This window comes from Zeugodacus cucurbitae, chromosome 4 (assembly GCF_028554725.1).
Source record: "Zeugodacus cucurbitae isolate PBARC_wt_2022May chromosome 4, idZeuCucr1.2, whole genome shotgun sequence".
NCBI classification, from domain to species: Eukaryota; Metazoa; Arthropoda; class Insecta; order Diptera; family Tephritidae; genus Zeugodacus; species Zeugodacus cucurbitae.
The window spans coordinates 53,996,113-54,024,088 of NC_071669.1; the positions used below are offsets into that span (position 1 = coordinate 53,996,113).

A 27,976-nucleotide genomic window follows, 5' to 3' on the forward strand; every position below is an offset into this window, starting at 1 on the left:
TGGCATACGCTGCGATAGTACGCCACGAGCCGCGTAAACGATTGGATGTAAACAGTTTCGAGTGCGCATAGCAGAGCACGGCACAGCAAGCGAACGGCGTTTGTGTTTTGTTAGTGTTTGTGTGTGTGTGTGTGAACTTTAAGTTTTAAATTGCGTTTTAATTCATGAAAATAGCTGGTATTATAGTTAGCTGGAAGGCGGGAAAGTTGCGACGAGAAACTACATATATGCACTACAAACACATATGTACATATATGTACATATATCTCATATGCATTTGGTGTGTGTGTGGGCAAAGAATTTTTGAATAAAAAATCGTAATTTGAAACTTATTTCCTCAATGATGCTGCACAAATGCAATCGCGGTGTATTTTTAAATGCAAAAATGTGCGGAAAATAATTTTTCTAAATAACAACAAGAACTTCGAAGGTGATTCCAACAAAAACAAAATATGAAAAACCAAACCAAAAAATTCAAAAACCACTAGTGTATGCAATTTGTATTTGACTCAGTGCATTTGAGTTGTGTTTGTGTTTGGGTTAAGAGCACAACGTCCGCCCAAAAGTTCAACGATTTATAAACAAATAATTAAAAAAAAATATATATACAACAAAAATAACAATAACAACAAATATGTCGAATATCAGTCTATCCACGTTGAACTCCCTCGACTCTGAGGAAGCCACAACAAGTGATTTCATTACGAATCTCTCCACAAGCACCACGCCAAGCATCATCGAACAATCACTGACTTTGTATCATAATCGGCGCCGCTTGCTATTCAGTGGCTTTGTGCTGTTGCTTGGCGTTATTGGCAATTCTTTGGCGCTGGCGATTTTGGCGCGCAAAAAGGCGACGAAGAATAGCAAGTATACGTTGTTGTTACGGTGAGTAGCTATGATTTAAGATATTTAAGATATAAAAAATTGGCTACGAGTACAAGCAGTTCCCAACTAGTTACTAAAAATAAAAAAAAACTACAGACTTATTAAAAACATCTTGAAAATGTATTTATAAATATAAGATAATTTTTACGGGAAATCAGTATTTTTTTTGATGAAACCAAGGACCTGTAAACCATCTTCTTCCTGTGGTTATAAGTGGAACTAGTTGTGCTTCCGTTTTGAACTAGTATGAGACTGAATGAATTTCTGAATGGTATATTCTAGCAAGGAAGCTAGAATGGGAGGGGGAGTCTACCCGAAACGTTATACTCTCGCATTGGCAACGCTCAAAAAAAAAATAAAAACAATTTCAGATATTGGTATAATTTTATTAGTATAGAGATTTGGGGCTAGACCAAGGTCCAGACCTATTTCATCACTACATTGAATATATTTCAGCTGGAGGATGAACTAGCTTTAGTAAACTATTTCCACAAAATTTTATAAAATAGCACACACCCTTACACTTTGGCATACAATTTACTAGAATTATGAAAATCATAATATAGTATATGGGGACTCAGGTAATTGTGAAACCGATTCCACTCATTTTCGCCACCAAGCTGCTTTATATCCAGAATAGTATTTTCACTTAATATTGGTGAGATATCTACCTATATATACGGTATAAAGTCCAGCGGATGTTTGACACATCGAATATTAGACATATGGATGCTAGAGGAAGTTATGAGCCGATTTTACCCAGTTTTGGCACAGAGATATACTATAATATGGAAAAGTCCCTCTTAATTTCTTTAGAATATCTCCAGAGATTTAACGATATTTTCGGTAAAAAATTAGCCGCAGACACTGAGGTTCTCCTGTTCGGTATTTAGGGCCTTGAAAAGTTATAGACAGATTTTATGAGGGTGTCAACGAGAAATTACCCCAGTTTTTGATTTTTCAATTCATATTGAACAGATTTACTACGGAACAAGGATTAGTACTGACATACGGCACCAATTGCTGCAAAAAATGGATGGAAATTGGGGCTATCGGCGTCTTTCTTTCCCGAATTCATTTTTAAATCCCTCAGCTTCATAATAAAGCTAAATTATTGGCTATAACATTAAATTATATGAGTTTAATATCTTCTCCAAATATCTATAAAAAACTTTTATTAAGAAACCTATGGACACGGCGTATGAGTAATATTTATAAAGAATAATTTTGCGTCGATCCCTTAGCTTGATACTGAGAATTTAAAAATGATCAAATTAGGTTATGTTGTTTTTAGCATTCGATATACATATATAACTAAAACAATATGAACACATTTTGCTCAGAAAACAAACTTTTGCTGAACGAAATACAGGTCTTACAGGTCGTATGAGTAATATTTATCCAAAACATATTTTGTAAAAATATCTTATTAAAAGTTAATATTAGCTTTTTGCTGTTTTTAATTAATACTTATTAAAAGTTTAGACATTAAATAGACTTTCTTTTTACAAAAACGTTCGATCATCAGCATAAATTTGATTTCTAATAACATTTTAATCACATGACATAATTTCATTGAAACACCTTTAACATTGAAACACACTGTCAACAGTTTGCCTACATTACCTTTACAACAACAACTAATGTATGTTACAACTAACGTTCAACACAGAAAGTCTACTTCCAAGTGTCTATTCTTGAGTATGAGTCTTATTTATGCTACTTGCTTGGCTATATGTGAGATACACGTTTCGACAATTTAATTATTTTTGCTAATCCCTTACAAAGAAAATATTACATAACCTAAATCTAAGTTTGCGAAAAAAACCGTAATTACAAAAGCATGTCCCACAGCTTTAGCACTTGTGTGCTTTCTCATATGACTTTCTTTTTTGCCAATATTGCGCCTTTTTCAGCTTATGTATGAGTTACAGTTATATATGCACACATATGTGTCAGCACACGTGTGTCTGTTCGGCTTGTAAACAATATAAACTTATTTCTGTTGTCCGCTGCAAGTTATTGCTTCCTTTTTTCTGCTTCGGTATACTTGACCGGTGTTCTTCTGCATTTTATATTGATAATTTGTTACAAATTCTAGCTGTAGACGACACACAGAAAAGGTACCTTTTCTTTTCTCAAGGTTATGAGCCTTTTCCGAAAAATTTAACAAAAAATGTGTCTAATGATATCATAAATTAACTCACTTTAGGTGTCTCTTAGTCAAAACAATTTATGAAGACATTATAAAAATGCAGCTGTATTTCGGGGGAGTGCTGTTGATAGTTTTGATTTTGATTTTAGAAGAACCCTTGGCATACATTAAATAGTTAATGATATGTGAGAAATTATGGTAATTTTAAGAAGGTCAGATCAGATCAAAGGTTACTTATGCTGCATAAATAATAAGCCCGCAGAGACGGTGACCACCTTACACAGTTGCAAGATCATTCCAGAACCAGGGTAGATCCCCAGAGATCCATCGAACTACTTACTCTCGGCAAGGTCGGTTAATTGTCGAAAGTCTCTTTAAGAAGACTTATTAAAGTTGTGATCTATCTTTAGATGTACTTTTGGTATCATAAAAGATCATTCTGAAACCATCCAAATGTGATCAGCCTAAATATATAACGTTAACTCACTTTATATTATCTTCAATGTGGATATAAAGCTTAGAGAGTTCTTGAGATTAACAAAATTTTATAAATACTCACTATTTGTAAAAAAATATATTTTATACGATCTACAGTCTTTTTTACAATGCGTCCAAAGAATTATTTAAATAAAACGTAATTTTTTTAGCTTTACATTATAAAGCCTTTCATTCTTATTACGTCTTAGCTCATTTACAGATGGATACAAAGTTCATTGTTTCACTCGATTGCATTTAGATTGACTCATATTTTTCTTCAATTAAATTATATTTTCGAAATCAGATTGTCCAATTTCCCGTTTAAAAGTGTGCTCATCGGTCCTTGACTGCTAGCCGGTCTATTTAATATAATTGCTTGTGAGAATCAGCTCACATTTTTGTTCGCGTTTGTACAATATACAGATACATATGTAGTCGTAAGTGTTCATCTGTATGAAGATTTCATAGTAAAAATTAAACGCTACACGATATTTCTTGCATGGGATTGCGCTCGAGCATGATATTTCTTATTGAGAAAATTTATAAATTTTTATTTCAATCAGTTTATAGTCCGAGATTCTAGTATTCAGACCAAAATTGACAATAATTGCTATTGAATCTTTAGAAATTTATTTTGTCTTACACAAATATCACTTATAAATTACATTACTTTCAGCGTTTGTTTGTTGCTAAAATATTTTTTGATATAAAAACAACCCTATTCAACACTTTACAAATTCAACAAATGTATAATTTATAAAAAATCGAAATTTATCAAGCATTTCGTATTCTGTGTCTAAAATAAAAAGCTTTCTTCTTTATAAATTGTTGAGAAGTAAAATGCTCTTCACAGTGCTCTTTACAAATAAAATATCTCGTTGTGGATGGTTGTGAAAGAGAATTTGTTGCAATGGAAGATATTTTACTTTTATTGTTATTTTTATACAAAGAGGGAAATTGTGAACATGGTGATGGACCGCGTTATTCAGAGGCTTTTATATTAAGTAATGAAATTGAAATTATAAGTTCTCTACTGACTCCTTAAATACGAGTATAATGTGAAATCCCTCGAGTAGAACAACCGCAGTGCTTTCCAGCATTCGCATAGTAATTCTCTGCTGAAATAACTAAAAATAGTTCTTTATCTACGTTTGCATTGCTCCTCATTTATCGATGAGAATTTTGCCATAACATTTTTGACATTTTGCAAAAAGTTTCATTGTACAGTTGGCTGATCAATCAAAATGAAATTGGTTCTCCACCGTTTACCAATAGCACGCATTCCAATGTAAGAACTCCGTATATATTGCATGTACATAAATATGTGTGCCCAAATCATATTAAATGCTGCGAAAAGCTAAAAATTCTATTTGCCTTTCATTGGAAACGCCGTGGTAAACAAATGAGGGAAGAAGAATTTAAGAAAAAAGATTGTATTTGAGTAAATATTTTTGGCATTTGGGCGCATTTAAAAAGTTGCTCTCTTTAATTCGCTCCTGTCAGCATTAAATAATTTCATTTATTTTTTGCTTGTCAGCTTCAATCAAGTAAAAAGCATGGCTTCCTCACTTTCATATAATTACATTGTTTACTTATCGCTTTCAGAATTATTATTAACTTAGCGATAATATGTATAGATATTTATAAAATATTAAATTTATAAAGTTTAAGGTATAACGAATTTTGAAGAAAAATTATAAATTCACACGGAGTCATGTCTGGCGAATATAGAGGCTGTGGCATCATTACGGTATTGTTTTTATTAATGCCTTCACAATCTTTTATGTCTAAGGGATACCTAAGTGAGTTAATTAATGATATCATGAGACATATTTTTTATTGATTTTTTCAGAAAAGATTCATAACCTTGAGAAAGGTTCTTTTCTGTGTGTCGTCCACAGCCAGAATTTGTAAGAAATTATCAAAATTCATGAAGAAACAACAAAGTGTGGCTTTTACCAAACGCAAACCGCCAGACTTATAAAAACACGTCTAAACTTATTATAATAATTATCAGACTATTAAATAGTATTTACAGCAGAGATATTCTTCGAAAATTTTATTTTAATAAGACCTTAGTACAACCTTAACTACGACGAAGGATATCTTATATCTTTGATAAAAATTCCGTCAGTGCGAATCTAAACATGAAGAGAGTAATGATAGAGTTTTGAGATGAACGAAGAGATCATTATCTCAAAATTATCACTGAAGTCTTAGTACTCTGCGAGAAGGAATGAAAAATGGTAATGTTCGAACAGGAGCCGTTGCTAAGAGTGAACAAGCACGATAAGAATCGACAAACTATTAGGTCTACAACTTTGCTTCCGCCGTTTTCCAATAGATGTCTCTAGGGTCAAGCACTGGTCGATTAAATCGATTTTTTTATATCGATCTTGAACATATGTGTCAACATAAGCTCAACAAAATATTTGAAGAGATCTGTTTGCATCCCAAACTTATTCTCAACTGAAAATGTCACTTTTTGAGCTGAATTCTCGACATTTGCGTATGGATGCAAACGATGTATCGATGTTTCTGAAACATCGATGTTTTCGTCAAAAAGCATCGATGTTAGCCATCGATGTCTCGAATCTAAAAACATCGATGCATCGATGTCACTTTCAACGATGTTTTATGTCGATGTTTTATATAAAACTTTGACTTCACACCTTCACGCTTTTTCGGGTATTAACTCGAAAGCCTCTATTTGGATACGCTTTATTACATTGGAATTCGATTTTTGTAAAATACGGAGAATTCGTTAAGAGAATGTGCGCTTGGACTATACTGCGGTTACTTTTATGATTTATTTATACAATTTAATTCTGGCGTAGGCTACTGCATTAGATCAGAGATTCAAATTACTGCATTTTAAAGATGCTATGGCTAAAAGAAATACTTTTTTTTTTCATTAAAAATTTAAAGAATCGCGCTGATACAACAGAATCTTCGGATGGGTGTGAAACAGAATACTCGTTTGATGTTTGGAACCAAAATAAACATTTGGTACACCAAAAGATGAAATGTAAGCTGTCAAATTTATCTACACTTACAATGACGGAAGGTTGAAGAGAAAATGTATCTCGGCTGTTACCCCTACCAATCTGAAGCTAATAGAGTTTGGGTTGACACGAATGCTGTGTTTCCGGAGTTGTATAAATAGGCTTATTAATATTTACACATTGTGGCCACTTCAGTGTCGAGTAAACGACTGTTTTCTAAACTCAGGGCAACTATCACGCAGAAGTAAAATCGGAAAGAAATGACAGTGAAAAAACTTTCCATATCGTTGTTTTGAAATTATGTTATTTATTGAGAAAAAACTTTAACAGACATATAATGCTAAGTGAAATAAAATGTATCAAGTTAAGATGTACTAAATTTCATTTATTTATGCTTCTGCTTCTGTATCCCTTAGCTTTTCACACTAAATTTAAAAAAAGTTCAAAAACATATCGATGTTTCGATATATCGATGTTTTATTGGCCGATGTTTTTGATTTCGATGGGTTTTGAAGAAACATCGATACATCGAACCATTGATGTTTCATTTCACGATGTTTGCATCCCTACATTTGCGGGAAATTTTACTTTTCTTTTTTAACTCAAAGAAAAGTGCGGCTGAGGCTCATCGAATGCTTTCGGATACGTATCGTGAGGCTGTCCTAAGTGAAAAAAGCCTTAAATGTACAAAAAAAAAAAAAAACGACGGAAGCAAAGTTGTAGACCTTAACGTATAGTCTTAGATGATAATAAGCTGTTAAGAGTAGTATTGATCCTCGCATTAAATAGGTCGGGAATTTTGTTCCGATAACTATTTTGATAATTTTTATACTCTCGCAACCTGTTGCACAGAGTATTATAGTTTTGTTCACATAACGGTTGTTTGTGTCACCAAGAAATAAAAGAGTTAGATATGGGGTTATATATATATAAATGATCAGGATGACGAGTGGATTTGAAATCCGTATGTCTGTCCGTTCATCAGTCCGTCTGTCCGTGCAAGCGATAACTTGAGTAAAAATTAAGATATCTTAATGAAACTTGGAACACACATTCCTTGGCACCCTGACTATACAGTGTCATAACTAAGCCATAAATAAAGTTATGAAAATAAAATTTGGAACATATGATCGCATTAGGGAGGGGCACATTTGGATATAATTTTTTTTTTTAAGTGGGCGTGACCCAGCCCCCAAATATTTTTTTTGTATATAACTTGCAAACCAATAAAGCTATATAAACCAAACTTTCTGTAGCCGATTCTCTTACGTACCCCACCACACTCCATGAAAATAGTTGAAATCGGATAATAACCACGCCCACCTCCCATACAAAGGTTAGGTTGAAAATTACTTAAAGTGGGTTAACTCACTAACGAAGAACGTCAGAAACACTAAATTTCACATAAGAAATGGCAGATGAAAGCTGCACTCAGATTTTTTTACAAAATAGAAAATGGGCGTGGCGTCGCCTACTTATGGCTCAAAAATCATATCTCAGGAACTACTCGACCGATTTCAATGAAACTTGGTTTGTAATAGTTTCCTTACATCCCAATAATATGCTGTGAAAATTGGACAAATCGCTTCACAACCACGCCTACTTCCTATATACCAGAACTTTGAAGACAATCTGAATCGTTTACTTTACAATATATAAAGTAAGCACTAGTGAAGATATCGGTGCAGAACTTTGCACAAACACTACGTTTATAGTGTGGCAGCCCCATTCTAAAAATTGCCAAAATCGGACCATAGGTTTTCAAGGCCCCATACATCGAACACGAGGACCTCTGTGCTTCTAACCTAATATTAGGGTTTCCAACTTTCAATGGACTTTATCCAATATATATGACCAATATGTGGGTCAAATTGTGTATTATATAATATAAATAAAGTTAAATAAATAAATTGCGAGAGAATAAAATGTTCGGTTACACCCGAACTTAGCCCTTCCTTACTTGTTTTTTTTTCATTTTTGTGGAAGTGTTTTGTGATAATACACTAATCCAAGCTGACTATACATACATATGTATAATGTAATGCAAAATTTGAAAATGTTGTCGATATTTTTGCAATTTACATGAGTATTTATTAAGGACTACAACTATATACACAGATATATGCTTGGATTAAGCACTTGGACTAAGGAAAATCAGCTTTTTGAACAACTTTATTTGGATGAATAATAGATTTCGCGTTAATTTCAAAACAAATAAATATCTACAATACAAACAATATCGATATGTATGTATGTATGTATGCACTCACTTGCTATTTGCCAACCCGATAAAAGTGTCAAATGCTTAATTCCTCAAGTCATTGGTCACTATTTGCACTGCATTTTTATTAAGTACTCATTCTACTTAAAGCAGGAATGTCAGTGTGTAATTAAGTGTGTTTGTATGTATGTATGTGTAAATATATTTCTTTGCATTTAACTTTACCGTTTGCACTAGGTTTTCACGAAGTACTCATTAATTTATCGCTAATTGTGACAGGAATGTATAAAATAAAAATAAAAACAAATACAAATATATAAAATCTCCTTATGATTAGTATAATCTGTGGTCACTTGACTCACAATATTATTTTTATTATGTTTACTTCAGTTGCATGCTGAAAATACACAAGCAATGAATAAGAAAATATAAAAAAATATATATTTAGAGCTAAACATAACAAAATTATTTTAAAACAAATTATTTACAGTTGTGGTTTCTTCTGTGCATTTGACATGACATCATTTGCTGTTAACGAGAAATCTACTTTGTTTTGATAAAAATTTTTTTTTAAGTGAAATTATAATTAAATTATTAAAAATAATAATTGTTTGTCATTTACTTTCTGGTTTATGGTGCGTCAATCAAATATATTCTATTCCATTTAAAAAAAAATGTTGAGAACTACGATGTGTGTTCAAAAAATAACGGGAATTTTCGTTTTTTGAAAAAATATTTATTCATTCGTCCACAATAATGTTGTCAACTTTAAAGTAGTCCCTATTCGCTATTATGACCTTATGTCAGCGCCTCTTCCAATCGTTGAAATACTTCTCAAACTCGATTTTTGGGATAGCATATGGCTCTTTCAGCGATTTCTCGTGTGTTTGACGGCCATTTAAGGTTCTATTTATTTTTGGAAATTTGAAAAAGTCACACAGAGCCATGACCATGACGTTACAGTATTGTTTTTGGCAAAGAATTCACGAATAAACTAACGGGTGATTTTTTTGAGGTTAGGATTTTCATGCATTAGTATTTGACAGATCACGTGGGATTTCAGACATGGTGTCAAAGAGAAAGATGCTCAGTATGCTTTGACATTTCATCATGAATGATGAAACGATCTGCCACAACGTCGAATTTTCAGTGAATGGGCCCTAGAAAAGTTGGCAGAAAATCCGCTTTTTTATCGACAAATTTTGTTCAGCGATGAGGCTCATTTCTGGTTGAATGGCTACGTAAATAAGCAAAATTGCCGCATTTGGGGTGAAGAGCAACCAGAAGCCGTTCAAGAACTGCCCATGCATCCCGAAAAATGCACTGTTTGGTGTGGTTTGTACGCTGGTGGAATCATTGGACCGTATTTTTTCAAAGATGCTGTTGGACGCAACGTTACGGTGAATGGCGATCGCTATCGTTCGATGCTAACAAACTTTTTGTTGCCAAAAATGGAAGAACTGAACTTGGTTGACATGTGGTTTCAACAAGATGGCGCTACATGCCACACAGCTCGCGATTCTATGGCCATTTTGAGGGAAAACTTCGGAGAACAATTCATCTCAAGAAATGGACCCGTAAGTTGGCCACCAAGATCATGCGATTTAACGCCTTTAGACTATTTTTTGTGGGGCTACGTCAAGTCTAAAGTCTACAGAAATAAGCCAGCAACTATTCCAGCTTTGGAAGACAACATTTCCGAAGAAATTCGGGCTATTCCGGCCGAAATGCTCGAAAAAGTTGCCCAAAATTGGACTTTCCGAATGGACCACCTAAGACGCAGCCGCGGTCAACATTTAAATGAAATTATCTTCAAAAAGTAAATGTCATGAACCAATCTAACGTTTCAAATAAAGAACCGATGAGATTTTGCGTTTTTTATGCGTTTTTTTTTTTTTTAAAGTTATCAAGCTCTTAAAAAATCACCCTTTACGAAGTGCGAGCTTATAAAAAATCGCTAAGCTCATGAAAACCCTCATGAAAACAAGAAGTACGTAGTAAAGAGCATGTAAAGTCTACAGAGAGCAGCATGTATATGTATCAGTGGAGCTCTCAGAACAACGCCGAGCCAGGCATTAGATGTTATTCTGTACTTACTGCCTATAGACATATTCTGTAAGCAGCAGGCGGCGAAATCGGCACTTAGACTGAGAGAATCTTCACTACTGCAAAACTGCAATAGGGGACATTCTAGTATACTTGGCAAGTTCCCATTTTTACCAAATAGGACAGATTTTCGCAATCCTATAGAAATGAATCTAAAATCTGAACTACATATATCATTCTGGGAAAAGTGGACAAAGCTTCAGTGATAAGTATCTTAACGGACGGGTCAAAACTAGACAAACGAGTTGGAGATGGGGTATTCTCACAAAAACTAGATACCAGAATCGCCTTCCGGCTACCGGATAATTGCAGTGTGTTCCAAGCAGAAATCACTGCAGTTAAAGAAAGTCTTCTCGTTCTGTCAAAAAGAGTGTTAGCGACCAGACAAATATTCATATTCTCGGATAGTCAAGCATCTTTAAAATCATTAAAGTCTCATAGAATATCTTCTAAGTGAAAGAATGCTTGGATTTATTATTGACAATGACGTCATATTTCAGGTCCCAGGATATAGTGACATCCCTGGGAACTGTGTGGCAGATGAAGCAGATTGGGCACCACACTGCAGTTGGAGGCCGATAAAGAGGCAATCTATATACCTCTGGCAACCTGCAAATACTTAATCGATAAACATGCAGTAGATACGGCTGAATCGCAATGGAAACAAGTAACGACTTGCTCCGTAAGCAGACAAACGTGGCCAGAGTGGAATAAGAGCCGTACTTGTCGCTTATTGAAATTTAAGAGGAATGAAAAAAGAACCCTTGATTACTGCAGGAGCTGCCAAGAAGAAGAAGAAGAAACGATTACACACCTTCTTTGTGGCTGCAAAGCTCTGTACAGAAAAAGAGTCGCAACTATTGGGCACGGTTTTCTCGAGGATGTAGGCGAAGTTGCTCATGTCAAATTGTGTGAACTTTTTCACTTTATCAGGACCACAGGGTGGTTCAATGATGACTCGATAGTGTGGGAGATCTCAGTCCCAGTGGTAACACAATGGGCCTCCCAAAAGCCTAGGTGCGTCGCTTGACAGCCACTCAACCTAACCTAACCTTTAAAATATAATAAAAAAATTAAAAATTCCCATTATTTTTATTTTTTTATCACACAAATTATACTTATACATACATATGTATGTAATGATTATGATCTGAAAAATTTTGCTTCAAGTTCAATATCAAAAATATTTTTATCCTCTGCATATATTATCAGCCAACATCATCAGCTGGTTTAATTTTGACATTGTATCCTGGATCCCTTAGTAGTCAAATTCATAGTTATATGCATAAAGGAACATCGAAGAAAAATAGTACACTGAACACGACCAGCATTTTATGCCACTTAAAATACAAAATCTTACTACTTTCATCGCTTTAATGTCCCTTACCCATATACATTGGTGATTTTTTATTATTCTTGAATTTTACAACGAATTGGCTACTTGTCAAGCAGGCCGCAGGCCACAGCTGCCCGTGTCTGGTTTATCGCTTGGGCGCAATAAATCTATTTATCTTATGTGGGTATATATATATTAAACTTCACACCGTATATACAATACATAGGACTTGCTTATACCATATTTGTCAGTATCTAAGCCCTTGGCGTTTTACAAACTTTTTGCCAAAACTGTTCACCCCTGCAATTGACAGACCAAGTGATTTTTTCTATAGACTTACATTTTGCTACTTGCTTCTTGAATATTTATGTGGATGCCATCAATTTCAATTTCATTTTTCGTCAGTTAAATCGAACATTCAGCACGCACACTCGGTTCAATAGCAGTTCTTCCTGCTTAAAGTTCATCATACGCAGTGGCTGACAAAGTGTTTGCTGCACCCATATACATACATACTGACATATGAATATACATATATATATCACTAAAAGCGCAATGGTTTTTGCGAATTTTTCCCTTCTTAGAAATCTATCTACAATTCGCTAATCTCTGAAGTGTGAATTTCTCTGATTGGCACGTGTAAATTGTGATTGAATTAACCTAATATATTCAGCATTCACTCATCCATTTAAGCAATAAGTCAATAGACGAAGAAGTCATTGCTTTTGGTTGCAGGGCATGGTTGGTTGGTGTACTTAGATTTTGTATATCCAATTGTGTTTATACCATAAAATGTGACTAGCATATTCCCCAATGGCTTGGCAACAGCTAGACCACAATAAAATATTCATTGCTCGAGGTTCGATGACGCTGCGATTGGAGGTTAATGTAATAATTTAAGCTTAAAGGTGGTAAAAGAAGATGCATAAGATTACAAACCAAAAAAAGAAACAAAAACAAAGTTCTAGTCGAATAGTTTTAAGGAAGAAATATTCACTTATTATTATGGACAGACACAGCAGAGCATATTATTGCCAAAAAGAGTAGTCCAACAAGTGGATATATTGAATAAAAATTACTTAGCCGAAACGATTCAACTATGTTGCTTGTTGCAGTCTAATATATAACAACAGTTTGTGTGATTGCCAGGCTATTATATAATAGATGAGTTGGCTCTTTGCAATTCTGGATCATTAACTCGCCCTCGAGCGCAACAATTGGATATATCACGTACCAATCCAATGGAAATTGCATAAAACGGTCAAATAAATTTCAACAAACTCAGCGATTAATGGCTAAACACCATTAACTTAAAGGCGCAATAAACCGAACGTGTTCATCGAGGAGATCTATAATTTTCAGTGCAATTCAGTACGCAGTACAACCTTTAGTTGATAATATGATTGGGAACCCGTGATAGCCTTTTCACACACCCAAATTAATTAAAATTTTGATTGAGAAACCAGTTTTTGCCCTTAACACTACTGCCGGCTGCTCGATAATCGATTAGCTGTTTTACATTTTTGTTTTTGCTTTTCATAAGAAGTTGGTGCTGATTGCTAGCAGCGACATCTACCGTCGTATCGTGTATAATTAGCAACAACTCGCAGACAAAGGACGTATATATAATTACAAATACGGTCTTTGTCGCATAGTTGTATTTCATTTTCAAGTCGATTAAAATTTAATTAAAAATTTATGTAGATATTTATTTTGTATGATAAATCGATCTTAATCTGCCTTTTCATCGAGCAGAGGCCGGTTAATTGATCAATTAGCTCTTGTGTGAAAGGGCTATTAAGTTCTTGATAAACTCTTTAATTGAGCTGAGCATGTAAGGAATAGAAATACATTGTGTTTTCAAAAAAAACGGAAATTCATGAATTTTTGGCCAAAAACAATACTGTAACGATGTCTCAGCCTCTATATTCGCCAGACATCCCTCCCGTGTGACTTTTTTGTACCCTGAACAGTATATTAAGTTTGTCATGAAGTTTGTAACACCCAGAAGGAGGCCCTATAAAGTATATATATAAATGATCAGTATGTTGAACTGAGTCGATTTAGTCATGTCCGTCTGTCTGTCTGTCTGTATATATACGAACTAGTCCTTTAGTTTTTAAGATATCGTTTTGAAATTTTGCAAATGTTATTTTCTCTGCAAAGCTTCTCTGCAGCTGCTCATTTGTCGGAACTGCCGATATCGGAACACTATATCATATAGCTGCCATACAAACTGAACGATCGGAATCAAGGGCTTCTATGGAAAACTTCCGCATTTTACTACATATCTTCACGAAATTTGGTGTGTGTTATTGCTCATAGAAATAATTTAATCTCCGAAATCTCAGATCGGTTCACTATAGCATATAGCTGCCATACAAACCGAACGATGTATGGAAAATTTTCGCATTTGACGTGGTATCTTTACGAAATTTGACATGGATTACTGCTTAAGGTAATAATATAATCTCCGAAGAAATTGTTCAGATCGGTTAACTAAATAACCTTAATGCTCCTAGCAAACAACCCGGCTAAAAAGAATTAGTAAAATGTTTTCTTTTTTATACTCTCGCAACAAAGTTGCTAGCAACAAAGCTGCTAGAGAGTATTATAGTTTTGTTCACATAACGGTTGTTTGTAACACCCAAAACTAAACGAGTTAGATATAGGGTTATATATACCAAAGTGATCAGGGTGAAGGGTGGAGTTCAAATCCGAATGTCTGTCTGTCCGTCCGTCCGTCCGTCTGTGCAACGGATAACTTGAGTAAAAATTGAGATATCTTGATGAAACTTGGCACACTTATTTCTTAGCACCATAGGAAGGTTGCTTTCGAAAATGAGCAAAATCGGACCACTGCCACGCCCACAAAATGGCGAAAACCGAAAACACATAAAGTGCCATAACTAAGCCATAAATAAAGCTATGGAAATAAAATTTGGTATGAAGGATCGCACTATGAAGGGGCATATTTGGATGTAATTTTTTTGGGGAAGTGGGCGTGGCCCCGCCCCCTACTAAGTTTTTTGCACATATATAGCAAACCAATAGAGCTATATAAACCAAACTTTCTGCAGTCGTTTTTTTAGCCTCTTCCTAATACATTCCAAAAATGAAAGAAATCGGATTATAACCACGCCCACCTCCCATACAAAAGTTAGGTTAAAAATTACTAAAAGTAGGTTAGCTCACTAACCAAAAACGTCAGAAACACTAAATTTTACATAAGAAATGACAGATGAAAGCTGCACTCAGATTTTTTTACAAAATGGAAAATGGGCGTGGCGTCGCCCACTTATGGGTTAAAAACCATATCTCAGGAACTACTCGACCGATTTCAATGAAACTTGGTTTGTAATAGTTTCCTTGCATCAAAAGGATATGTTGTAAAAATAGGCCAAATCGCTTCACAACCACTCCTACTTCCTATATACCAGAACTTTGAAGAATCGGTTACTTTACAATATATAAAGTAAGCACTAGTGAAGATATCGGTGCAGAACTTTGCACAAATACTATGTTAATAGTATGGCAGCCCCATTCTAAAAATCGCCGAAATCGGAACATAGGTTTTTAAGGCCCCATGTATCGAACACGGGGACCTCGGTGCTTCTAACCTAATATTAGGGTTTCCAACTTTCAATGGACTTTATACAATAAATATATGATGAATATGTGGGTCAAATTGTGTATTATATAATATAAATAAAGTTAAATAAATATAAAATGTTCGGTTACACCCGAACTTAGCCCTTCCTTACTTGTTTTTACTTACTTTTTCTTACGTCTTTAGATTTGCTTAAACACATAGTTACTAAAAGAAATGCACCTGTGAAGGGTATATTAACTTCGGTACTGCCGAAGTTAAAGTTTTTTCTTGTTTCTATTTCTCTTATTATTTTCTTAAACTAGAAATTTGATTTTAATTTAACTTGGCTTAACTTATTTATATTCATACCCAGCGACGGAAATATATCTCCTTATCTCTGAAAACCTAATCTAATTACTTCAAAAATTCGTTTCCTTTAAGTACATCTAAATCTTTCAATATAATACGAGTATAATACTTTTTAGCATTCGACAAATATGTATGTCTTTTAATCTTTAAATATTAGTCATAACATTATTTAAATTTCTCAGAATATGAATAAATTAACTGATAAAATTATAAATTACAGAAAAATAATCATTAAATACAAGTACTTACTTCAAAAATAAATATAACGCCTGGCGAGTTGTGAAATTATGTGGCCACTCAGCGTTCTGTAAATAAGTAGAAAGAAGGTTTAAAGATTATATTATGGTGACTCAAGTGAAAACAGTTATTGTGGAAATTCATATTCAAATACATTTAGATTTATATAATTGCGGAAAACTATTTGATATAAATTGTATATATTGTAAAGTGTAATCAAGTCTCCACATATATGTAGATAAGAGAAGACCCTTACCCGTATAAATATTTGTATATGGTTGTTTAAGCTTAGAATTATTAGTTGTGCCTCATATTTTATTATATAAAAAGTGACACAAGAGTTGATTCATCTAATGAAAATAGATGCAGCATTAAATAAATACAGTGGAACTTCCATTCTCTAACTAAATTTTTTGTGGATTATGGTAATTCTAGTTAGAGAAGTTCCACTGTATATTCAAATCACGAGACAAATCTATTTCTAGATGTCTGTCTCTTCCATGATGGATTCACTTTTTACTGGAAATATCAATTAGATCAGTTTAGACTTTCGTAAATCATGCATCCAGTGTACAGTGAAGTACAAAACTACAAAATGCTCTATGCTATGCTCTTATCAATTACATGAAACTCTGAACTAGCAAATATAATACTCAGATAACGAAATATAATTCTGCTGTAGACCATTAGGCGTCGAACAGCTGTGAATTGACAGTATCAATGTATTTGCATATACTATAGCAGAATTATGATTCGATGTACTTGTCAATATAAATATATATAAATAACTATCTGCTCACATAAGCTGTAACGTCATACACTTGTAGATTCGAAATGAACAAAGTTGCTGCTCATTAATGAGGTCATGTAATTCATGTAAAATGAGGAGAATTAACGAAGTCATTAGTGAGGCTCAGCATGCGGGATTTTATGAGAGTTATGGCACACATAAAGGAGCTTATGAACGTTGTATATTCATTAAAACTATTTTATAGACAATATTATACATCCATACATATATATAAAGATATGCATATATACATACATATAGAGAGATTTCAAAAATCCAACAACTAGACCAACAAATCGACGTAACGCCGAATAACGAACGGTTTTTGTTTAAAGAATAAAAAAAATATTTCGTAATGGTTTAAAAATCCAACTTAAGTCTAGACCGACGACTTCGCACTCTAGAAATATTATTTAAATTAAACTAGACTAACTAAAGAACTCTTTTTCGGTAGAAGAAAATAGAAACGGTATGAGGGTCAAACTCCGAAAATTTAGTAATCTCTTTATCCTTATCTTAAGGGACGAGCTGGGAGAAAAAGGAGTGGTTCATTCAACCTAGATGAAACATGTAAAGAAGGGCTAAGTTCGGGTGTAACCGAGCATTTTATACTCTCCCAATTTATTTATCCTAGGTCCTCATATTCTATATATGTGGCCTTCAAAACTTATGGTCCGATTTCGGCGAATTTTAGAAGGAGGATGCCACACTATAAATGCAGTATTTGCGCAAAGTTCTGTTCCGATATCTTCAGTTGTGTTTACTTTATATATTGTAAAGTAAACGATTCAAATTGACTTCAAAGTTCCGGTATGTAAGAAGTAGGCGTGGTTGTGAACCGATTTGGACTATTTTCATCAAATATCATTCGGGAGCTAGGAAGATATTATGAACCGAATTTCATTGAAATTGGTCGAGTAGTTTCGGAGATATGGTTTTTGACCCAAAAGTGCTCGGAAGTACCCATTTAAAATTTTGTATATCAATTTGAGTGCAGCCTTTCTGTGCCATCTTTATAATGAAATTTAAGGTTTTTGGTGTTTTTCCTTACTGAATTAGAGCATTTTTAGTAGTTTACAACATAACCTTTGTATGAGAGATAGGTGTGGTTATTATCCGATTTCCTCCATTTTTGGACTGTATAAGGAGATGCCTGAAGAAAACGACTCTAGAAGGTTTCCTTGATATAACTCCATGCAACAAGTTGCGAGAGTATAAAAATAAATTGTATTATTAGTTATTTAATAAATACATTAATGTATTGTATATAAACATTTATATTTGAGTCAAGCTAAAGGCAATGGATCTTTCGGCCAGGCTATGTTTAGACGAACTTTCACAAATTTTTGCTTTCATTCTTTTGATAATTAAAATTGGTGTAGAAAATTTAGGGGAAATTTTATTCCAAGATCAATATAAATATAAAGGAACTCCAAAAACACTGAATGCATGGGTGAGAACAATATTACAATTTTTGAAGTCTCTCAGTCTTTCCTCTCAAACCACTCTACTCATTGCCATCGCTTCACTAAGAGATTTTCTAGATCATTAGCTACATTCAACCGAAAAGGTGCCTTTGAGTGATGAATGGAAATATGTATTGTTGAACTTTTACAGCATTCAAATTTCGTACTACTATAAATGAAAGGTTGTAAAGGAAATAAGTGAAATTTCCAGGAAGGATTGCTTGCGCAATCTTTTTCGATATTACTTATTACAAAAGGGATTTTGGTTTATATCAAATATAACCTTTGTGGAAAATTACAAATTTTTATTATTATTAGTGATTTATTTCAATATTTTGCTGACTCTTTAATTGTGATTATAAATTTACTTGCGTCGTTTTTACGATCAACTCTCTCTTTCTCTCTCGCTATCAAAAAAAAATCCATCTACCTTATAAACTTGTATTCAATCATGCGAATTCATTTATTTATGTAAATATACGTTAATTCAATAAATTTTTATGCATTGCCAGCACACACGCAGGCACATGCCAATGATGAATTGCCTGGCAACAAAACAATGGGAGAGCAATTCGGTTTTTATCTGAATATCCATGTATGTGTATTGTTGCCAATAACAATCACCCAAAAATATGCGCTTATCAGTGATGCAGGTTAATTTCGCTTAAAAAACTTAAAATTTCTTTTACTCAACAATTGCTTTAACAAATCGTAAAATATGTTTACGAATTCCTTTTTTAATAATTTTTAGTATTTTTTTTTTTTGTTTCATTTACCAAAAAGGCAAATACCAACATAATGAGTGGTATTTCGATGACCGGAAGAGCAGAATGAGCACGCTTGTTGATAACTAATTCACTGATTACTCAAATACATTGAGCATAAGACACATACATTTGTATATATACATACATACATATAAATATGTATATCTAGATATGTATGCTTGTTGTAGCAACAACTAGGAACAACAACGCAGGATGAGACACAAGTTCAAGCTATAAAGTTTAGTGTTTGTAATCAAAGAGCAAATTATATACATATTTATATATGTTTACTATATACATATATGTCTGTATGTATGTTTCTTTGTACACAAATGCGTATTTTATGACGCAGAAGCATTTATGCTGCGCTATTTGGTACACACATACTCCTACATACACACTTAATGGTGAGAACTCCAGCTTGTCGGCTTTCGCCAATTAAACATCAAAAGCAGAAGGTGTACATACATATTTACAAACATATTACCTATATTATAGTCTATATTGTATGGAGCATCTTATTATAGTAAACAAATTGAGGAATATGTTTGTTCAACATGGTGGTTGCTAAGGAAGTTTAAAGTCAATGCTTTTTAGCCAATTGATTGATGAAAAGAAGACATGACAAATATGGAACGTTCAAGTAGAAAGCAGAGCGTAATCATAGTGAAAACTGGAGCGAGTAATTTGGTCGATCGATTTGAAATATAGAAAATGGAAGGTTGCCACCTTTTTAAAAATTATGATATAGGTTATGCCAAAATAAATAGCTAAAATAAAAACTGAAAAGCTTTAAAAATGCTTGAACTTGACATAAACAAAGGATGGTTGCCATCTGTTTAGAAATTTTTAGCTTAAACAAGTAAGGAAGGACTAACTTTTTTTTAATTTTTATACTCTCGCAACAAAAGTTGCTAAGAGAGTATTATAGTTTTGATCACATAACGGTTGTTTGTAAGTCATAAAACTAAACGAGTTAGATATAGGGTTATATATATCAAATTGATCAGGGTGACGAGACGAGTCAAAATCCGAATGTCTGTCTGTCCGTCCGTCCGTCCGTCCGTCCGTCCGTGCAACGGATAACTTGAGTAAAAATTGAGATATCTTGATGAAACTTGGAACACACGTTCCTTGGGACCGTGAGAGGGTTGCTTTCGAAAATGGGCAAAATGGGACCACTGCCACGCCCACAAAATGGCGAAAACCGAAAACACATAAAGTGTCATAACTAACCTATAAATAAAGTTATAAAAGTAAAATTTGGAATAGAGGATTGCACTAGGAAGGGGCATATTTGGATTTAATTTTTTTGGGAAAGAGGGCGTGCCCCCGCCCCCAAATCGGTTAGTTGTATATAACTCGCAAACCAATAAAGCTATATAAACCAAACTTTCTGCAGTCAGTTCTCTTACGTACCCCACCACACACCATGAAAATAGTTGAATCGGATAATAACCACGCCCACCTCCCATACAAAGGTTAGGTTGAAACTTATTAAAAATGAGTTAACTCACTAACGAAAAACGCCAGAAACACTAAATTTCACATAAGAAACACTAAATTTCAGATAAGAAATGGCAGATAGAAGCTGCACTCAGATTTTTATACAAAATTGAAAATAGGCGTGGCATCGCCCACTTATGGGTCAAAAACCATATCTCAGGAACTACTCGACCGATTTCAATGAAACTTGGTTTGTAATAGTTTTCTTACATCTCAATGATTTGTTGTGAAAATAGGCCAAATCGCTTCACAACCACGCCAACTTCCTATATACCAGAACTTTGAAGACAATCTGAATCGTTAACTTTACAATATATAAAGGAAGCGCTAGTGAAGATATCGATGCAGAACTTTGCACAAATACTACCTTTATAGTGTGGAAGCCCCATTCTAAAAATCGCCGAAATCGAACCATAGCTTTTCAAGACCCCATGTATCGAACATGAGGACCTCGGTGCTTCTAACCTAATATTAGGGTTTCCAACTTTCAATGGACTTTATACAATATACATATGATGAATATGTGGGTCAAATTGTGTATTATATAATATAAATAAAGTTAAATAAATAAATTGCGAGAGTATAAAATGTTCCACCCGAACTTAGCCTTTCCTTACTTGTTCTTATTTAATTTTATTAAGAGAACACATAATTTGAGCCAAGTATTTGGAATAAAGTCCACTAGAAAACAAAAAGCATTATATATAGTATATGGGGACTGGAGTAATTCCTGGAGCGATTTCAACTATTTTTGCCGCCAAGCTGCAGTATATCCAAGATTTTAGGTTTACTGAGTTTTGCTAAGATATCTCACATATTAGCCACATAAATTCCGTCGGAAGTTTAAACATCCGAATATGAGGTATATATAAGCTAGAGGAAATATTGACCTGAATTTACACATTTTTGTACACTGTTAGAAGGAATACATCTCCTTTGAATTTCTTTAGAATATCTTAGAGATTTACCGCTACTTGCAATCAAAAAATAGCCGCAAACTTCGAGACCTCGTGTTCGATATCTGGAGACTTGAAAAGTTATAGTCCGATTTTGGTGATTTTTGAACAACTGAAGGAAGCGAAGCGAATGTGTCTGGAGGTGAATGAGGACAAGAGGAAATATCTCCTGTCATCAAGCAAACAGTCGGCGCATTCGCGTCTTGGCTCCCACGGCACTGTTGACAGTCTTCGTCGTCGTAGATAATTTCGTATACCTGGGAATCAGTATCAACAACACCAACAATGTCAGCCTCGAAATCCAGCGCAGAATCACTCTTTCCAACAGGTGCTACTTTAGACTGAGTAGGCAATTGAAAAGTAAAGTCCTCTCTGGCGAACCAAAATCAAACTCTACAAGTCGCTCATTATTCCCGTCCTGATGTATGGTGCAGAAGCTTGGACGATGTCAACATCAGATGAGACGACTCTTGGGGTTTTCGAGAGGAAAATCTTGCGCAAGATTTATGGTCCTCAGAACATTGGCAACGGCGAATACCGCAGTATCAAATGAAACCAAAATTGATCTATGTGTGACTTTTTGGCCTACCAGACTAACCTAATCTAACCGAACCTATCAAATGATATTTTAGAAATATTTTCAAAAGTATCAAGGATCAGCAATTTTTGTATTTTAGAATATAATAATAGAGATCTTGTATAAAACCTATTTATAATGCTTCAAAAGGTGATTACCACCTCCTTTACGATTTATAATACACCCACGTGATTATTTATCTTTTGTAGTTCTAAGCACAGCACAACCGAAACTATTTGTACATGGTTCAGAACACAGCTGGAACCATTTACACAAAATACGGATATATAGTTAAAATATTCATTCATAACAAGATTTACAAACAACACCAAATCACATTCCCCTACCTCAATGGTAATAGTAATATGTAAACTAATTTCAGCTCTATATTTACGACATCAGTTTGAATTTGTAGCTTTACTCCATTCATATGTTATTCCAATGAATCATAAGCGGCTTTTTGCTTTTCATTTTGAGTATTGAAACCGCGTCTCATCTTTGCTGCGTTAGTTCCTTTGATGGCATGAAGCCAGCAAATAGACACATTAATGTGTTTAAGCTGTAAATGCGCTATTTTATAGGCACGCGTGCATAAGTAAACACACAAGTCGCCGCTAAATGGTAATAAAAAATTTTCTGGATATATTGAGATATTTGCATACATATGTACCTATATTGAGGAACGTGCGTGTCTCAACGTACCATAAGTCAAGTAACATTTTGAGTTTATGTGTTTTCACCACACTCGTGGAAATGTGTTTACACAATAAAATTACGTGAAAGTAGTAAAATTATGTCAGAACACTGAGAAATGTGAATGAAATCGGTAGTGAATCTCAAGACAAAATGGCATTAGAAAAAAAAAACTTGCTTTTGGCCCAAAATACAACTTAAATCGATATTTGGAGTACCAAAACCTACTTTCATGATAGTTTCTTATGACTTTTTATGAATTGATTGTATAAGATTTCTTTAAATAAAATGTACTACAAAAGACTCACCCCACCAAAAATAAATTATGATTGTCATATATGTATATAGTATATGAGGGCTGAGGTAATTCCTGAACCGATTTCACTCATTTTCACCAGCAAGGTACACTATATAGAAGACTATACGATCACTTAATTTTGCTAAGATATCTCACATATTAACCGATATATGTGAAATTAAGCCCCGTGTTTTTGAGAAATCTATAATTAGATATATGGGAGCTAAAGGAAGTTATGACCCGATTTTAACAATTTTTGGACAGGGACATACTATTAGAAGAAAATTATTTTTTCCAAATAACATTAAACTATCTGTGAGATTTACCGATATTTTCGGTGAAAAATTACCATGAGACACTGAGTTCTTCATGTTCGATATCCGGGGCCTTGAAAAGTTATAGTCCGATTTCAACAATTTTTGTACAAGTGATGCCACAGATCATATACAGTATTTGTGTAAAGTTTTATTTCGCTATCATCATTGGTTCCTAATGTATATATTATAAAGTGAAGGATTCAGATGGAATTCAAAATTGAGTTATAAGGAAAGTAGTCGTGGTTGTAAACCGATGTCGCCCATTTCTTATCCGTGTTATCAGGGTGTCAAAAAATATTATATACCGAATTTCATTCGAATCGGTCGAGTAGTTTCTGAAATATGGTTTTTGACCCATAAGACCCATTTTCCCATTTTGTAAAAAAATCTGAGTGCAGCTTCCTTCTGCTATTTCTTCTCTAAAATTTAGTGTTTTTGACGTTTTTCGTTAGTGAGTTAACCCACTTTTAGTAATTTTCAACCTAACCTTTTTATGGGAAGTGGGCGTGGTTATTATTCGATTATATCAATTTTAATCGTGTGTAATGGGATCGGTAAGAGAAACGACTGGAGAAAGTTTGGTTTATATAGCTTTATTGTTTTCTGAGATATTCACAAAAAACTTATTTAGGAGCGGGGCCACGTCCACTTTACAAGGCACATGTGCACCAAGCCTTCTCAAGATATGATCAGAATGGCAAGACGATTTTGATTTTTAATCAAGTTATCCATTGCACGGACGAACGGGCATCCGTCTCGTCTCGCCATCCTGATCATTTCGATATATACAACCCTATATCTAACTCGATTGTCATATAACGCTCATCTCTACCTTTAAAATAGTTCCATACTTCATAGTATTGGATCCACGTGAGAGCGCAAACCTTTAATATTAAAGATTATACTCTTTGTTTTGCAGTTGCTTGGTATCAAATAACCTAATCGGTCTGCTCGGCATACTAACGACGCTATTGGTTAAAATATATGTACCAGAGGATGAGCTCAAGGCCTACGTGCGTTGGGATTGCACGCTGAAAGTTTTGTGTCGCTTCTTTGGACTTAGTTCCGGTTGTATAGCGGCAGTGATGGCGGTTGAACGTTTCATGGCGCTGGCTAGACCATTCATCTATCATAAGGTGTGTATGAAATGGAACATAATTAAATTTAATTAAATAATTTTCTTTAAAAATTTCCTTGTAAGAAATAAGCTCATATTATTTATAGTCCTTTAAGAAATTTTTGACAGAGTTCTACGCTTTTTAAATTTTTATACTTTCTCTCTAAATAAAAAATTCTTAAAACCTTTGAATTTATACCGATCATGAAATATTTGCTATCATGAAAATAATCCTAAAATTCCACAATAATATTTGTAATACATCATTAAAGCTTCAGCATTACTGAAGTTTAAGCATTTAATAACAAGCATGTGTGCGGAATATATATAAAGATTATTACCCAATAACATTTATAATCGAAACTTCTTTATGTCTAATTTTGTGTGCTTTCCGTCTCCTTCACTCATAACTGTACAATGCAGCACATCACATACGCGCTTGTGCGTAAAACCATCAATTTATTGGTGTTCATCGCCGTGGTCGTCACGTTTTTGCCCTTCACCGGTTTTGGCGCCTACATCGATGAGAGTGATCCCGCAAATCCCAAGTGTTTGCGTTACCGCGACGCCGAGGGATTTTGGAATAAAACATATGCCATATTGTTTATGTCATTTGGTGAGTTTTCTTGATTCGGTTTTGTTTAGGAAATATTACTTTAAGTGTTATTTGAACATGATGATTTTAGAGTTGGGCAATACAAAAGTTTCTTTCAAGAATTGTTGTCTATAGAGTTTTTAACAAAGTTAAAATCTAAAAAAAAATGAGATATACATATATGAATTGATTTTTGAGGAAGCGAGACATGGGATGGGATCATGTATAGAAATTCACGTAAGTGAGGAAAGTTTCTGACTGTCATTCACTTGGGAGTGGCCAGGAACGATTTTTTTGCATGTGGCTCAAGCAGCTCACGACTTCCGATTTTAGACCAAGTATCCTCTGGATAGCTATCAAACATCCGTTAGAAGGCGAGCTGAAGTGAAAAGGCGAACCCGCTTCCGCGCTTGTGCGTAGAGTTTGGGACCCACCACAAAAAAACGAAGTACCAATGAAAAATCGACGAAAGCCTCGCAAACGGCTATAACCGGCTAAACACTACAATACAAATAAATGAGGGAGGGAGCATTTCAATATCAAAGATTTCTTGGAACATATTCTGGATAAAAATCAACCCAGATTTAGTTCGATTTATTCGAGAACTTATTTTAGTGATGAAAGGGACGTTTTTCATCACTTCTTCAAATTAAATTTTATTGTCGAGAATAATATGGTGAAAACTTTGTAAAGAGACCCTTAATACTGGTTAGGTAAGACGAAGTTTTTTTATAAATGAAGTAAATAATACTCAGATAGATATAGCAGACATTTTTCTGACCAATAAAAGATGGAGAAAAATTGATCGCGACGTTAACGTTGTTGGCCAAATTTTTCAAGATAGGTGCGAACCTCTTTGACATTGGAAAGAAATTTGATAAAAAAATTCATGGGATTTGTACTTCGGTCCACACTTGACAGTTATTTGCTCAAAATTGCTCTGACTATGTTTACTAAGTTCACTCAATTTTATTGCGGAAACTTTATTATACGATTCCACGATTTCGGGGTTAAAATGGGTATGATCGGATAGAGGAGGAGGAGGAGGAGAAGGAGGTCTTGAGATCATACAGAATTGTAATTCTCTTTTGACGACAATGATATAATTAATGGTTCAAAATTTTCAAAAAATCTTCTCTTTAACATTCATTGCACAGTTCGGGTCCAAGTAAATAAATAGAAATTACAATTTCACCTCGATAATCGCAAAGAATCTTGTTCTCTGGCCTTACCAGACTCTTATTTTCTAAATACATATTAAATTATTAAATGACATTAAAGATTTTAGTAGCAGTAGCAAGTTTTTCCCCACTCAATAAATATCAATGATTAAAAATCAATATGAATTGCCACTTTATTTGATCAGCAACGTAGCTCTCTCAACCGCCACAACTAATCCCCCTAATTGTTTGTTTGTTCTCCTGTGCACATTTCAGGCACCCTTTTGTGCGTCGTAATTGTCGCTTGTAATTTGTTCGTGATGCGTGCGCTGTGTTTAATCAGTCGCAAGCGTGCCAGCAAACGTCACATCCACTACGACACGCTGAACCGGGAGAAAAGCAGCATACACTGCATTGAAGGCAAATCGAGCAGCGGCTCGTCGCTGTATCACCGCAGCAATAGTGGCACCATGACAGCCAATACATCCCCTGATGAGATTAAATTCGCCAAACTGATGGCATTCCTTAGCATCTCCTTCGTGATCTGTTGGATGCCACAAATGGTAAGCGTGTGAAGCGCGTTTCAATTGAATAAACAACCATTGACCTCATTGTAGCAATTAAATGTGACTACTCGGTTCATACATATCGAATACAAATATTTTATTGCATGTCTTACGTATGTTCCGCAGATTGCCATACCCATGGCCATACTACCGAATCGTGTGCCGAAGGCGCATCCCTTCTTCATTTTGGCCGATGTGTTGATGGCGTTGAATTTCACCTTCGACCCGTACATCTATGTGCTCAGCCGCACCAAAGAATCCAAACTAATGGGTTGCATTAAGGACTGTCGCTGCCAGCTGTGATATTCACAAAGTGAGGGAAATGGCTGTCTGAGGAGTTTGTACAACTTCGAGTGTCTACTAGAAGCATCGCATTTGAAGTTGAACTGATTGAGATTTTTATATAAAAATAATACTCAGCTGCTGGGCGCAGACGGATCTCCTACATTAGTCTTATATACACAAACATACATTCATATATTTAATTTTATACAGTTAAAAATCGAGCGATTCGTATGCTTTTAGTATATGTAAATAGAGTTGTGTAGTTATTGTTAGGAAAACAAGCACCGCTGGCGGTGTAATTCGCACTTTCTATGTGATTTGCTTTGAGAATAAAAGTATTTTTTGTGCTTAAAATTTCATGTTGCTAAATTAATAAAATAGAGCAAATTTAAGCATATTTATCTGCAAGAAAATATGAGCATATTTTTTAGGTTACAAAATATGATTTTTGCTAGCTTGTAGTATGTAAATGAAATTGAATTACCACCATTTGTATA

At 34.4% G+C, this 27,976-nt stretch overlaps 1 protein-coding gene across 1 annotated transcript; it reads left to right on the forward strand.

Moving 5' to 3' along the window:
* LOC105211046 (prostaglandin E2 receptor EP2 subtype) lies at positions 1–27,908 on the forward strand. The gene is made up of 5 exons (XM_011182310.3): positions 1–888; positions 24,676–24,892; positions 25,297–25,489; positions 26,905–27,191; positions 27,321–27,908. The coding sequence occupies exons 1-5, from the start codon at positions 635–637 to the stop codon at positions 27,495–27,497; spliced, it is 1,128 nt and encodes a 375-aa protein (XP_011180612.2). The 5' UTR covers positions 1–634; the 3' UTR covers positions 27,498–27,908.
* The last annotated feature ends 68 nt before the right edge of the window (positions 27,909–27,976 follow it).